The sequence below is a fragment of the Numenius arquata genome, chromosome 7, assembly GCF_964106895.1.
Source record: "Numenius arquata chromosome 7, bNumArq3.hap1.1, whole genome shotgun sequence".
Taxonomy (NCBI): Eukaryota; Metazoa; Chordata; class Aves; order Charadriiformes; family Scolopacidae; genus Numenius; species Numenius arquata.
Window position 1 is genome coordinate 14269772 of NC_133582.1, and position 15474 is coordinate 14285245.

General features: G+C 39.8%; 1 protein-coding gene across 1 annotated transcript; it reads left to right on the top strand.

Annotated features, from left to right (window-relative positions):
- The first annotated feature begins 112 nt into the window (after window positions 1–112).
- Window positions 113–13606, top strand: QRSL1 (glutaminyl-tRNA amidotransferase subunit QRSL1). Its single transcript, XM_074150540.1, has 11 exons — window positions 113–238; window positions 503–662; window positions 1844–1942; window positions 3367–3463; window positions 5216–5392; window positions 7628–7803; window positions 7929–8041; window positions 9596–9788; window positions 10178–10295; window positions 12384–12589; window positions 13151–13606. Exons 1-11 carry the CDS (start codon window positions 215–217, stop codon window positions 13360–13362), a joined length of 1575 nt encoding a protein of 524 aa, XP_074006641.1. The 5' UTR covers window positions 113–214; the 3' UTR covers window positions 13363–13606.
- The last annotated feature ends 1868 nt before the right edge of the window (window positions 13607–15474 follow it).

A 15474-nucleotide genomic window follows, 5' to 3' on the forward strand; every position in this document is an offset into this window, starting at 1 on the left:
GACTGGGATGCGGCTCTCCCCTCGGCGATCAGCCCCGGCCTGCCCGCTCCCTCGCCCCGCACAGCACCCGCGGCCAATGGGCGGCCGCCGTCTTGGCGGCCCCGCCAATGGTGCCGCTGGGTGTTGCGGCAAGATGGCGGCGCCCAGCCGGCGAGCCGGGAGAAGGGTCGCGGCGGGCCGGCAGGCGTGAGGCGGCGGGGAGTGGGGGGCCACCATGCTACGCGCCTCCCTCCGAGAGGTGAGCGGTGCCAGCCCGCCCTGTGAGCCGCTGCGGCGCGGGGAGGGCGCGACGAGGAGTGGGGTGGGCTCGCAAGGTGACCGGCGGGGCGAGCGGGCCTACCGCCGCGTCCCCCATCGCCGGGGCGGCGGCGGAGGCCCGGGTACAGCGGGGCCCGGGGGGGACCCCTTCACGAAATGGCGGCGGGGATGGCGCTGTAGCCTCTGAACGCCCCGCAGCGCGCTGTCAGCCGGCTGCCCTGAAAGGGGGGTTTGGCGCTTTCAGGTGTCGGCGGCGCTGAAGGAAGGACATGTCACTCCCACGGAACTCTGCCAGAGGTGCCTCGCCCTCATCAAAAGCACCAGGTTTCTGAATGCTTACATCACCGTAGCGCAGCAAACTGCCTTGAAGCAGGCTGAAGAGTCCGAGAAAAGGTACAAAAGAGGTATGTTTGCGCCTACTTCGTATCAGTCCTTAAAAAGCTGTTGTGGAGGAGCTCGTTGTGTTAGATGAAGCAACTTTTCTTTTTAAAGTAGGTGTACGCGCTACGCATTTGATCGTTGGGGGCTGAGGGTTGCGGTTGAGGCTTCCGTGGGTGCGTGCTGGTGGGTACATGCTTGGCATATTCAGTTCAAAAATCAAAGATCTGGACCAAACCAGGGAGGCGCTGCAGGTTAAATAGGCTCTGTGCTTCTTCAGCAGCGCTGCTACGGGTTGCCTTTTCCTTCCTGTTTACGTTGTTTTTAAATTGGTAGCCAACAGTTACCACGATAAGGAGGATGCAGTGGTCTTTTGGAGGCCTGTTGACTGAAGTGGACAGACATCCGGCTTAGCCTGTCAGGCTTTAAATTAAGAAAGGAAACGAAAGTAAAGCAACTCTGTTAATTGCAGTTATTTGTTGGTGAACAGAACAGCATTAAACCCTGTTACCTGCAGCATTTAGAGGCTGAGCAACCTCTTTTTCCTTTCCTTTTCCCAGAAGGCCGAAAAGGGAAATTTTCACATAATAGGGTACTTGTTTTCCTTCCTGGGTGACGCTTGCTGTCTTCTGACAGCTTAAGAAAATTGCCAGCCAGAGTGTTTTCTTCCTGACATAGGCATTGTAATTTTTTTTATTTAGGGATTTTTGTTTTTTTTTCTTTCTGGATGGTGGATAATTGATCACCTAGCGAAGATTTCTCTGCTTCAGTAATTTTTTTAGATCATAGCTACTGTGTATGTCAGGTGAGCAGAATGTATGTCTCCCAGTCTAGGGACAGAGTAGATTTAGTCAGCACCTGTGGCTCAAATAAGCATTACGTGGTCATATTTGAAGAAGGTGAGCACTCCTTTGGGATATCTAACCTATATGAAAGCAGCTGCCTGTCTTGCAGACTTAGACACATTTGCAGAGCTCAGCTCTGTGGGGTTGGGTCTGGTCTGGGCAGAATGCTCGATGCTTGAGTTAGAATGGAAGATGGTTCTTGAAAATGTAACAGACAACCATCAAAGGCTAAGTGGATAGCATTCTTGCTTCCAAAAAACACCCAAAGGGACGTGTAAAATAAATTATAATTGATAAGAAGACTACACATACAGCACACTTTGCTTTAATCTCTGTTGTCTTTGCAATAATTTCTAACGCAGGTCAGCCACTGGGTGTTTTAGACGGAATTCCTATTGCAGTAAAAGACAACTTTAATACAGCTGGCATTGAGACAACATGTGCATCAAACATGCTAAAAGGTACAGTAGAGCTTTTAAAGTAAAATCAGATCTCATTTCAGAAGTCTTGCTCTTCTCTTTAGAAGGTTTACGGAGTGGAGTGTTCCAGAAATCTAAATATTTTCAAAAAATGAGCTGAACTCATTTGAGAAAATATGTTTATCTAATTTCTTCTGCCAAGCTCATCTGGTATTACAGTTGCATCTATTTCCTTTGTAAGCATGTTTTCTCCTTTATGCATATAGTTACGTGCTTTTAATAATGCAATGTTTATTACAGCCCGTATGCTAAAAAAACATTGGTTTATTGTTTGCATTTTGCTTCATGTTACTTCTCGGTCCACAGGAGAGCAGTCAGTACTGTTTGCCACTGTTCTGTCTGGCAAAATCCAAAGACAGTTTTGGGGTTTTTTTTGTTTTTTTTTTTGTTCTGTTGTTAATTGTTGACTTAAGTATGTTTTTTTTTATATGGCTGTAGGAAGAGTAGACATTAACAATTATTTTCTCTACGTACCTGATATACAGACACATTCTATAAGGCTTTTTAAAATATTTTAAATTTGCTAAACTCATTGTTTCTGTTAACATGCCGTGGACATTTTCAAGGCGTTAGAATGTTTTCATAGTAAAAGCAAAAGTAGAAGACTTTTCTTATATCTCTTTTATTCTGCACAAAGTAAACTGAAAAGTTTTGTGGAAGATGGCTCAAGTAAATTAGCAGAACGCTAATCCAATTATGGGTTTTTTTAATAGCAGATGAAACAAAATATGTTTGCCATTTTAAAAAGCTGAGAGGCTTTTCCTTAAAGCACATTCTCAGACCCATTGTGATTGATTGGAATGTCATGGCTGAGAGCACGAGGACTACATCCTTATTGTTCCCATTGACGACAGGCGTGGAGAAACCCCTGTCAATATTCACAAAAGGTGACTACCTGGGATTTCATGTCAGTGTCGTGGCTCTCATCCTAGTTTATGTAAGGTCTAAGTGGTCAGGGGTGCACACATTCGGTCACAGGATAGCCAGGTAGTATTTCAGCTTGTGGTTAACCATATGCTTCTTTATGTCATGGCAATGGGAGATAACTCAAGATAGCTTAGCACTTCTCTGTAAGGAGCTGTGTCTAATTTATTCTAATTTTAGACAGTTCCTGCAAATTGGCTGAATGCAGTAATTTGCTACCCTTGTGGTAACTTGTTTACATGAAGTCTTAGCTCCACGCTCTAGAAACGTATAATCTGGAATTACTTGGCTGTAAGTTGTGGAGAAAAAAGAAGGACATTGCAAACAAAACAGCATTTGGTTTACTTCTACTAAATTTTTGAATTTCCTCATGTTATCCTGAAGCAAACCTGTGGCACTGTGAACTGACAATTCTTAGGCACAAATAATGACAACAGCTGTATCTCACCAATCACTCTCTTAATTGTTCTCATTGTTTTCAGGTTATATTTCTCCTTACAACGCTACAGTAGTTCAGAAATTACTGGATCAGGGAGCTGTGCTTTTAGGAAAAACAAACCTCGATGAATTTGCAATGGGGTGAGTGATGTTTATTATTTCTAATGTGTGATTGCACATTAAATAGAATACACACCATCTGTTCCAATCTACCTGTAATCCTTAACTCCTCTTTCTGTGAGGTTAGAAAATAATGAATACTTACCTGTGAAGTGTATACAGAGCTGCATGAATTTCTCACTGGGCATTTATACTGTTGTGTAAATTATAAAAGTGCTGAGTTTTATGAACATAGTGTTTGACTGTAGCTGTGTTTGAGGGGGAGGAAGTGGTACAGACTTTGCAGAAGGCCAAGGACAAGCAGACTTCTTCCAGATCCAGTAGTGTGTTAGTAGAATTGGTTACAACACCAGTTAACTGCTGCCTTTTTCTCTCTCCTTACTACTGGGTTTTGCCCTTAGGTAATTATTATCATGCCCCCGATGGCAGTCACTGCCTCTGCCGGTCAGCCAGCAGGGTAATTTGTGCAAGTACTCCCTTATTTCTTGCAAATAGGCTAACCTAGAGCAGCACATTAAATTGCCTAAACTAATGTTGGTGACTTTTTGACAGGAGCATGTTGGAAAATGCTCTCGCAAATTGCTTGTCCAGCAAATCAGTGAAGGCAGCCAAGCTATAGCAGGGAACAGCATTGGGCCGTTACCAATGCGAGTCTCTGTTGCTGCAACTGGTGTGTCTGGAAAGGAATGTCTGGGACTTCAGTTACCCATGAGAAACAATGTGTTGTGTTTTGGTTTTGGTTTTATTTTACCTAAACCGAAGACAGAGGTTTGATTGGGAATTCACATGGATGGGATGGAACTACTTTGACTGTATTGTTGTGGATAAAGTCATTTCTGTGTCAAAGAGACACCCTTTGGAGGAAGAGCAGGGAAAAAGCATATAAAAAACAGATTGTACGGTATTACAACGGGTCTAAGCTCATTAAAGCACAGGATACTCCTAAAAAGGCTTATCCCACAGCTGGCCTCTCATCTCTGGTGTGTGTGTGTTTGCATGGTCTCTTGTGCTAGCAGCAAGATGGCTGCACCATGAGCTCCACCAGGGAGCTGGTCCAGCTCAGAAGTAATGATGTCTCAATAAGGTTAGTTTTCAACTGCTGTGTCAACCGCCTGCTCTGTCTGATGATTTGGCTGATAACGCTGGCACCCTGGCCTCAGGGAGAACATGGCTGGAGGTGGTGAGGAAGGAGGAAGGTACCCTCACCCTTGCTTCTGGTGGCAGCTCCCACTTAGGAGACCACAAAGTGACTAAAACCAGTTTCTGAGAAGCCTGTCTGGCACTCTGAACCAGCGACCTGTGGCCTCAGGAGAGGGCTGTAGAGTGAGTAATAGTGTACTATTTACAGAAAAGTGTGGAGCTTTCTCCATCCTCTCTAGCAGCACAGTTTTCCACAAGACTCTGGTCATCTTTTGCCTTTTCTAAATGTGGGGTTAGGAAATCAGAAGTCCTTTGTTTTGAAGCAGATGTGCAGCTTTACTGTAATGTAGCTTAAATCAGTTTTATGTTCTTGTGATTACTTTCTTTTCAGTGGCATTAGAAGAAGATAGAAGTTGGAGGTATGAGTTCTGTGTCAGAAAGAGATGAAGATCTATAAACTTTACAATTCTGTGTAACGTTGAAGTTGATTGCACAAGGTTTTATGTGTCTTATTGTGTTGAAATTGAATTTGCTAGGATGAAGGATGAGGAATTGGATAAAGAAAAAGAACCTGGTGAATGCAGTGTGTCATCTGTCACTTCTGTCTGTATTTGTCCTGTCTGACTATCTTAGATCTGGGAGTACGGATGGAGTATTCGGACCAGTCAGAAATCCCTGGAGTTATTCAAGACAGTACAAGGAAAAAACTGTCCCGAAATCCCTTTCTGAGGATGAAGAGTCTAACTGGGTAATAACGGGAGGGAGCTCAGGAGGCAGTGCGGCTGCTGTGTCATCTTTCACATGTTTTGTGTAAGAGGCTTTTTAAAATTGTTTTTTATTAAATGTCTCAAAATATGTTGCAAGGTTTTTAATTTTATAATTTTCTCATAATCTAGTTTGAAATGGAAGGATTATTTGCACGGACATGCGAGAATTCATTTCAGCATCTCTAGTTTATTTGTGGCATATCATGAAGTGAGATTTAATCCACGTAGGCAAATCTAGACTTGTTCATTTTGAGTGTTACTCAGCATACTGATATGACCACTTTACACTTTGTGAAATAAAATTATAGTGGCAGTAAAGGAATGACAGTTTTATTGTTATTCCCATGTATTTTCTTAGAATTAACTTGGAGTTTGTAATGCATGCTCTTCCTCAGTAAGTGCATTACACAAATACATGCTGAAACTGAAATTCAGCAAATGGGGAGATCACTTAATTTGTAACAGTAGAGTAATCTTTCCTCCCCTCCTTTGTTTTTATAGCAGAATTATGTAATAATACATGAGATTTTGGATCTGAAATCTTTCAAATCCCTGACTTAACAAAAGGATAAACAGATACTTACAAACTTGTCTGGTTTAAAAAGTTAGAAGACAGTTTTAGTTTTTTGTTGTGCTTTTTTATTTTAAAGGAATTTAAACAAGCCAGAATTCTTTTTTTTTTTTTTTTTTTTTTTTTTAGTGATTGTTACCTGCATGCAATAGCAACACACTATTTAACAAATCAGTTGTCTATATCTTCCCTATCCAACTGTTAAAAAAAAAAATCTGATCCTTAAAACTTTACACCTTTCATTTTAGGGAGTTCTTAGAGCTGCATAGTGGAGCACATTTTATAGAAGATGATTTCAGTTGTGCTCTTAACTGGAAGGTGTTCAAGAATCCTCTTTAGTTACTGTGTCCTCACTTACCCATAGACTTTTTTGCTAATGTTGATTACAGCTTTGTTTACAAGAAACTATGTTTTTACATATAAAACTCATTTTATTATTTTTTTAATGATTCCTCTTTTCATCTCATTGCCCTTTGCTAGGATGTAGTCTACTCAATATTTTAATACTGTTGAAACTGAACTCAGGGCAGCCGTTCCCAAGGACTGCTGGTCCTTGTCTTAGCCAGAATGGCCTGATCCTGATAGGATCTGGCACCTTCTCTTATGTGCTGGACTCAGCACTTTCTCTGATCAGGGAGATTTTTCATCCAGCTATTTCATTGCCTATAACCTATTGTATATCCACTCTATTATTTTCTTTCAAGCATCAGGAATGCTGCCAGTCTTTGTCTTTTTCAATTTGAGATTTGGACGTACAGAAATGCTACAAAATTGAAGATGTTCTATATCAATGCAAAAGCTTTGAAAAAATTCTGCTTCAGCAAAGTCAATTGAATTGATTCAACCATCTCAGAAACAGATGGGGAAAGTCACATACCCACTTTCAATTAAAATCATACCTGTTTCCGAAGTTCAATTTATTTTTGGCAAAGATTTGGATGAAGGCTGTTCTATTTCTTTAAATGGTACCTGAGTAAAAATTATTAAAAAAAAGAAGAGCAGGTTTCATTTCAATATGAATTTCCTATTCCAATACAATTTTTGAAATAAAAATTTCAGTTCAGAAAAAACAAACTCTCATCTGTGAAAGAACAATAAAAAGAAGTCAACTTAAGAAAGCTTAAGAAAAAAAAACCTGTGTTCTAAAAATGCATCTAAGGTACTGTAAACTGGGAAATCTGATGCTATGTTTTGTAAGTTTAGAAGCAGAAAAAACATCCTAGACTTTGAAAAGTATCCCCTAATTATTAGGGGCAAAAAATGTACTGTGTTTCTATTTATTTGTATACTAGAAAATGCTGCTTTATAGTGTATTGGCTACTGAATGAATAAGAAATCAGTGTCTGAAATTTGTACGCTAAATCATATGAGATGTATCTGTAGGAGTCCACAGAATTGGAACAGACCAGCAGAGAAGGCAGAAGTAGATAGTTAGGGTCATATTCAGATGGCCTGAATTCTGCCTGTCTGCCTCTGCTTTGTGGAAAGAACTGGGCTCTCCTGATGACTAATTCAGAGACCCTAAGGAAAATAAGAGCAAAAAGATAAAAAATAGCAGAGGGAGCACATTGAAATTAAGGCTGTGTGGTCATGACTTCTAATCTGGAAGAATTCACGTGTTTTTAAATCCGTGCATCTGAAAGCCATTTTTATTATTTGGAAATGTTTTGAATTATTTTACTAATGATAATCCTTTTGAAACCGTAGAGCCTTAGGGTCAGACACAGGAGGATCTACCAGAAACCCTGCCGCTCACTGTGGTGTAGTAGGTTTAAAGCCAACATATGGACTGATCTCTCGCCATGGTCTCATTCCTCTAGTGAATTCCATGGATGTGCCAGGAATCCTAACCAGATGTGTGGATGACGCAGCAGTTGTGTTAGGTATTACTACTTCATATGTCTTTGTATACAACGTGTCTTTATTTACAACGTCGTCTCCAAACAAATTGGATTCTGGCTACCCAGAGTACATTTTTCTGTTCTTCATATGTCATGTTGTATTTCAGGTTCACTTGCTGGACATGATCCTAAAGACTCTACCACAATTCAGGACAACTTTAAGCCATTTGAACTACCCAATTTGCCTGATGTCAGCAAGCTCTCGATAGGAATTCCAAAGGTAACATTTAAATCCTGTCAACAGTTGTGGATAGGAACAGCAAATAGGACGCCTAACAAAAAAATACTTGTGTCTTGCCCACCACCTCCCAGTCTCTCATGACTTAAAACAGTGAAGACGGTATGAGCAGCTCCTGGTAAAGAGCAGTATGTGCTCCATTGACTGTGCAGGTGATTCGGAGTGAACATATGCTAATGCTTCATCTGTCATCATTGTGGGAAACACTTTTGGGAAGTTCCAAGGGAAATGGGGCACTTCAGTTCTTGATTCTCTCTGTTTCTTCATCGGTCTCATCTCTCTGACTCTTTCATCATTCACTCGTGTAACCTCAAACAAGTCACTCTTAGTGCCTTCTCATACAATGACGTTAGTGCTGGTTTGTGCGGTGCTTTGAGATACTTGTCTAAATGGCCCTGTGTTAATACAAAGCAGAATTTGAAAGGCAATTGAGTGGCACAAGGAGCTGTGACTCGCAGAGTTCTAATAAGGATTGAAAGACAACTGTAATCTGGCTTCTGAGGCATGCAATTCAATTGTGTTTGTAACTGTAAGGATACTTGTAATTTAGGCGCAACCTTTGGGACTTCAGCCATTTTTTAATTGCCTATTATAATTTCGTGAAGTCTCTGCCTTCAGAGAGACAATGTGAATAACATTTATTACTTTGATTCTCGGTATTTAACCCTGTGCTAGAATAGGTATACCAAAAGATTTAATTTGCTAAACAGAGATGTCCACTGACCAATTACTCAGGATCTGCGAAGTGCAAAAACGTATGCCTTAGAAAATGGATTAGCTGCATACTGGTTAGATTTTGATAAATCTAAAATAGTGACATTGGTTAATTATTCATATCCTTTGGACAGTTGTTTTCTGCTGCTGCAGATTCTCCTAAACAGATACATGCGTATAGAAAACATGAGTCATAGCTACTCAGAAATCAGACAGTATTACGAACCTGATGCTGTGGGTTAGAACTAAAGCAAGTGTCTTCAAAAATAGAGAATTTTAATAGAATATCTTTTAACTTAGCTCTTAAACAGGAACATAGCTTTTCTAAGTCTTCTCCCAGCCCCTGGATTGTAGTTCTTCTTTGGTGGGTTGTTTTGTTTGTTTCATGGGAGTTGCCACTGATATGCTGTGGCCATAATTTCTTTTTGTCTTTCCTATTCACAGTAGGCCTAGTATTAGGATTTAAACCTCAAGAGTTTTTACCCACGAAGTGCAGAATAGTGCAGTATAGTCTCCATGAGTAGACAAATAAGTGGACAACTGGGCAGTTTCTCCTTCAGAAGAAACGGTTGAAATTCCATGATATGTGAGTTAATCCTACTGCGATGAACATAGTATTTTTAAGAAGACCAAATCCTGTCAATTTAACACTGCTTGATTGTATAATATTTAATAGATGCAAGAAGCTTTAATAAGTACTTTAAATCATATAGTGGCGAGGCAGTAGTTTCAGTGTATTTTTAGCAAGGAGTATTTGCATTTTGCTTACCATTAGAAGTAAACCAGTGTGTAAAATCACCCCACTTCTTGTTTCTCTCTAAGGAATATCATGCACCAGGACTTTCTAGTGAAATTCTGGCTCTCTGGTCAAAGGCTGCTGACCTCTTTAAGAATGCAGGTGCTAAAGTAATTGAAGTGAGTCTACCACACACTCGTTACTCAATTGTCTGCTATCATGTGCTGTGCACAGCAGAAGTGGCATCAAATATGGCCAGGTTTGATGGACTGGAATATGGTAAGGCCTTTGAAAAAACTTTTTTCTCAGACAATAGAAATGTTGCTGGATGCCATTAAAAATTCTTAATCTTAAGAGATGTGCTTTTCATGGTTGAATGTTTCATGTTATTTCTCCAAGATGGAATAGTAAAAAACCTGTCCAAATAAAAATGAGTAAATAAATACATTTTTTAATGTTTCACTTCTAGACACCTAAGTGTCTGGGCTTAAAATCTTTTTAATATTTCAGTAATAAAACAGGAATAGGTTTTGTTGTTGTTCCAGAATACTAGTGTGTCAGACTGCAGCATACAGTAGCCTGTTTTATCACTATGTATAACATTGCCTCACCTTAAATCTTAAGGGTTACAAAAAGTATTAATTTCCAAATTGCTTTTTTCTTTTCAGGACACCGTTCTGACGTGAACAAGTCCACGGAAAGTATGTATGCTGCAACACGACGAGAAGGCTTTAATGATGTTGTAAGAGGAAGAATTCTATCAGGAAACTATTTCTTATTGAAACAGTAAGGAGAACATCTTGAAGCTCAAATTTGCCAAATTAACAATTTTTTAGGCAAATGGTGATTGATTGTTCATCATGACATGAAAAAAAAGATTGTCCTGATACTAGTAGCTACTTATATTGCTTTAGCTATATGTAATACCTAGTGAACTGTTAATAGTGAAAGATAACGTTTTCCCTTAGTCTTTTCGCTGATCAGAGTATTACTGATACCCATTAGTTAAATTAAACAAAAATGTATCGTATGGTATCACATTGAAATCGTACTGAAGCTGTTACTGTCATGGCCTTAAAAGTTGTGTAGTGGTTAATCTCTTTAAAACTGCTGGTACGTTCTACTGAGGTTGTTCTAGAGAAAGCCAGAAGAAGCTCTTCACATTAGTGTACAGGGAAAGGAGGGCACTGGCAAAGGTAAGGCTGATGTCTTTACAGAAGACAAGTTTTTATCCAGCTCATGTAGCTGGTGCATGGATCAATTTGAATTTATTTTTTTTTTTTTTTTTTTAGTTTTCACTCCCTATCCAACAGTCCAAATCTAAGCTGTTAGTAAAACAGCTGTCTTTCTCTGCCTTAATTTGTTCAGATACTAACAGAAATATTAGTCATGTAATCAGTCTCAAGGCAAGCGCACTACACAAAGAGCTCTGTCAGCAAGAGTATTCATCAGATGTGACTTCTAGTTGCTCTCAGAGACAGGAATGTTGTCTGTCAGTATGTAACAACCAGCTTTTATGGAATGCCGGTATTCCTGCCAAGTGCGCTCCTTCTGGTTACAACTGTCCAGATCAGCTTTCCTAAGGCTGCTTTAAAATTCATGTAGTTCATTCTTCTGTGAAGGAACAGACAATTGGCTTCCATCAAGGGTGAACAGGAGAGTCCTGTTCCTGTCCACAGTAAATTACTTTTCAAGAACAGAACCCAGGGTTCAGAAAGCATTGTTAGAATAGATAGTAGAGAAGAAACATCTGTGTCTCCTGCAAATACTACATTTTACACATTATTTTTATCTTGGTTTTGAAATCTGTAAAATAACTAGGTGGTTGTTCAGGAAGCAATGGAAGCTTGTCAACATTGTATCAGAATTAACAGAGAGTATGTGTTTGATTTAACAATAGTTTTTCACTTCTTTTTAAAACCCAAAAGAGTCTTTCCAGCTTAAAATATTATTTGAGATCCTTTTTGTTCCTTTAGCTGTTTTTCTGAAGTTAACAGCTAGGATGATTTCAGAAATGATTGTAGGAAAAAAGCTAATTCCCATGACATAACTTCTTAATTTGAATCCCCTGTCTATTATTGATTATAATGATTTTCATTGCAGTTTTTCAGAAACATAAATCTTTAGATAACACTTATGAAGTGCCTTATGGGCAGTTTCTGTTGTGTTATCTACAGAAACTCTGACGTTGCAGTTAATACTCCCCCCTCTTTCCTTTTTTTTTTTTTTTCTTCTTTAGAATGGCTGTGGTTTTAGGTGGCAATTGCTTTTGAAACTGAACTTCTCTGAATTTAAGGATTCCACGTTTACCAGTTCTGCATATGAAGTTAAAAGGAACAGTAGACATAAAGCTGACTAATTTGTTTCTGCTTCAGAATTATGTAGAGACAGTTTAGAAATCCACAGACCACATGGAGTCCTCCACAGATGATGGGGCTTTTTCAGGCGCTTTAAGTATGTTGCTGGACTGAATCCTAAATGATTAATGCCTCTTTTCCAGGGCTGCTTAGTTCTGTATTGTTTCTAGGCTTTGCTGTGCTGCCCTGCAGTGAAATTCAATACACAGTTTAGTTTCAGAAAGGTCATAAAAGCATTGTTTTGATTTTTAGATAGTTATTGTAAACTAGGGGTTTGTTTTCCCTTCACCTCTTCAGGAGTATGCCCTCCTCTCTTCCTTCTCTAACAGCTTCATTTCTATGAGAGCGTAAACACTGTGTTTGATGACTAAGCTTCTGGCATATCAAAAACTCAAGTACCAGTGTTAATCTTTTAACTGGAAGGAATACCGGCCTTGTGTTTTTTACAGTAAATAAGAAATTCAGTTCTGTATCTTTGGAATTATTTTCAGGCCCTCATGTCCATATTTCTTTCTAGGAACTATGAAAATTACTTTATCAAGGCACAGAAGGTCAGACGTCTCATTGCGAATGACTTTTTGAAGGTTTTCAGGAGTGGTGTTGATATTTTACTCACTCCTACCACTCTGAGCGATGCAGTACCATATATGGAATTCATCAAAGAAGACAACAGAACCCGCAGCACGCAAGATGACATCCTGACCCAGGCTGCAAACATGGCTGGTGAGTAAGGACAGGAATTCAACTGCATTTTACCCTGCCTAGTCACTTATAATATCCATTCCCTTCAGCTATTTAAGCTGCTTCTACAGAATCAGACTATTTCACCTCTGTGTTGTAATTCTTAACAGTAATAACCTGGTATAAGGATGTCTTAGATTTCATAGCATTTAATAAATAAGCTTAAGTTTTAAAATGAGGCAGCTGGGAGCTGGATAGAGGCTACAGATAAGATCCAGAGACCGAAATCTCTTTCTTAGGAGAGTTGATTCTCTTTTCAGAGGATGCTGACTCCTTAAATCACTCAAATTCATTTATTGTGATCACCTGGCAGTATCCTTATTTCATTGACTGAGATTATTTTAACTAGTCTTTTTCCTCTTGTGAGAAACTGGACATGAGGAACCTACAGAATCATTGCCAGCCCCTCCCGGACCAATCGGACTGGGACCTAACACCTCTCCATAAAACAGTTCTAAGATTAGAATCGTTACAAAAAATACTCCAACTGGATTTGTTTAGTAGTAAGTGTTTGCATGTGTATCTTTTTTTCTTTTCTTTCAGGACTGCCAGCCATTAATGTTCCTGCAGCTCTTTCAGAGAGAGGCTTGCCAATTGGGCTGCAGTTCATTGGACGTTCATTCCAGGAGAAGGAGCTTCTCACTGTAGCCAAATGGTTTGAAAAACAAGTAAAATTCCCAATGATCCAGCTAGAAGAAGTGAAGAGGCACAACTACGATGCCTTTCAGCATCAGAAATCTGCTTCTTTTTCATAACATGGGACTTGCTGTTCAGCAAAAGCAAGAGTGCTGTGGAGATGGTCTAAAAATGTATTTCTGCAGTTAATTCTGTTTTGCAGAAATAATAATCCCTTTTAAGAAGACCGTATACAGTAATGTGGGATGGCATCATCACAACTTGTTACTATGTAATTAAGGCAAAGTGAATCATTAAGTAAATATGTCTCTTATTAAGAACCATTTCTAACTGATATTAAAAACACCAAGTTGAAATTATGTATCTTATGTCTGTGGAGCTGCTTTTTTCCGTCCCCAGAGGGTGTGTAAGGTACCTGACCTGTTACAGAACTAACCTGAACTTTCCTGTGAAAATTGCATTGTTGCCGAAGGGTTGGTTTCCTTCTGGAGCGCGTAGACTTTTGTAATGGAACAATTAGACAAGCTCTAATGGAACGAAGGTATCAAGGATCCATGCACCAACAGGTAAATACAAAAGGAAACCAGAGAATAACATAGATAGCTCATTTACAAAAAACAAAACAACATTCAACCCAATAGTAATTTGAAACAAATTTCCAAACCATAATGTTGGGTAGACTGGCGGACGTACTAAACAACTAATCACCTGCTGTGAATCTTGTTGTTCCCATTTTTTGAAAGTTGAAAAAATATGAGGGATAAGCTGGTAAATTTGGTTTTGCATCAGATTTGCTTTTAGTCATAGTTTACAGCTTGCACAGATGTAAAAAGTGTAGGTTGGGGAAAATGATTGAGATTTAGTCCAATATGATAACATACAGAATCTTCCTGAATTACATCTTGTCTTAAACCATACCATAACCTATATAAAAAAATCACCTTATTTCTAAAAATTGCAAATAAACTGGTGAATTTCCCACGCCCCAAAGTGAGCTATTCAGTACCTTTCCCACATGATTAAAATGGTACATTATTAAAAACCCCACATGATTAGAATTTTAAAAGTAGCATTGAATTTTTAATTTAAATATTAAAAAAGCAAGGTATACTTTGTTTCTAGCATAATTCTATCTGACTGCTTTTCATAGAATAGTCTTCTGGAAACTTGCTTTGTCTGTTAGTGGAAGCTGATAAAGTGGGGGTCCTACCCGACTATTTTCACCGTTGTCTTGTACAGTAATTAAGATATGCTCTAATCATACTGTCCCTGTGTGTATCCTGTCTTATAGCACCTTGCTGACCACAGCTCTTGGGTTATCCGTTAGCCCAGTTGGAATACCTGGCCATATACTTGGACTACCTGCTCTTTGATTCACAGTCATGTCCCAAACCCAGACCTGCCACTGGCTGTTTCTAAAAGTAAGGGTCAGTGTCCTTTGCCCAGAGTGTGAGATGAAATGCTGCCTGTGGAGAGCATTCCCAGAGGTACGTGAGGAGCCTTGGAGTGTTACTCACAGGAGAGAACAAGGAGAGAATTGTGCTCTCCCTTAGAAATTAATTCTGGACTGACTTCTGGCCACAAGGAAAGCACCTGCTTATGCTTGGCAATCTTTCTCTTTAAACTTCACCTGATGTTAAGAGCAATCTGATGGACAAACTGGATGAAGGCAAAGATCCCCATTCCACGTTAGCCAACAGCTAGACGAGGGGCAGCTGAAGGGGAACTGTTCTCATACCTGCACTACTTCTGGTGTTTTTTAAAGCAGGGCTCTGATTCTGGTCTTCAGTGTCCTCTAGATGATCAGAGCAATTGGCTGTTCTGACACAGGTCCTTCAGAGTTTCTTCTGTTGGTGAATTTCTGAGCAAAGAATAACTATGCAGTGAAATACACATTAGGGGAGGTACAAACCAGACACGTGGACATCCATTCTGCAGCTCTGAAAGTTCATAACTTTGTTAGTGTTTGAGACCCAGCATTGAATTGAAGGTTGTAAAGCCTTGACAGCAAAGCTCCTGGGTAGATACTTAAATTTCTGTGCTATTAGATTCAAGGCAGGCCCAACAAGGCTCCCACCTTGCTCCCACTCCCAGCTGTTTTGCATTTTGGGGGACCGTATACCTGATGCTCTTTCTGCCCTCCCCTGTCTGATGCTGGAATTTTCATTAAGCCAGAGGTGAGAGCTTGGAAAGCAGCATGGTCGAGCAGCTGCAGGATGTACGCAAGAGTT

Coding starts and splice junctions, on each gene's coding strand:
- QRSL1 (XM_074150540.1), top strand. CDS start 215: ATGCTACGCGCCTCCCTCCGAGAG. Junction 3,464..5,215: donor CTCGATGAATTTGCAATGGG/GTGAGTGATGTT, acceptor TGACTATCTTAG/ATCTGGGAGTACGGATGGAG. Junction 8,042..9,595: donor TCTCGATAGGAATTCCAAAG/GTAACATTTAAA, acceptor TTTCTCTCTAAG/GAATATCATGCACCAGGACT.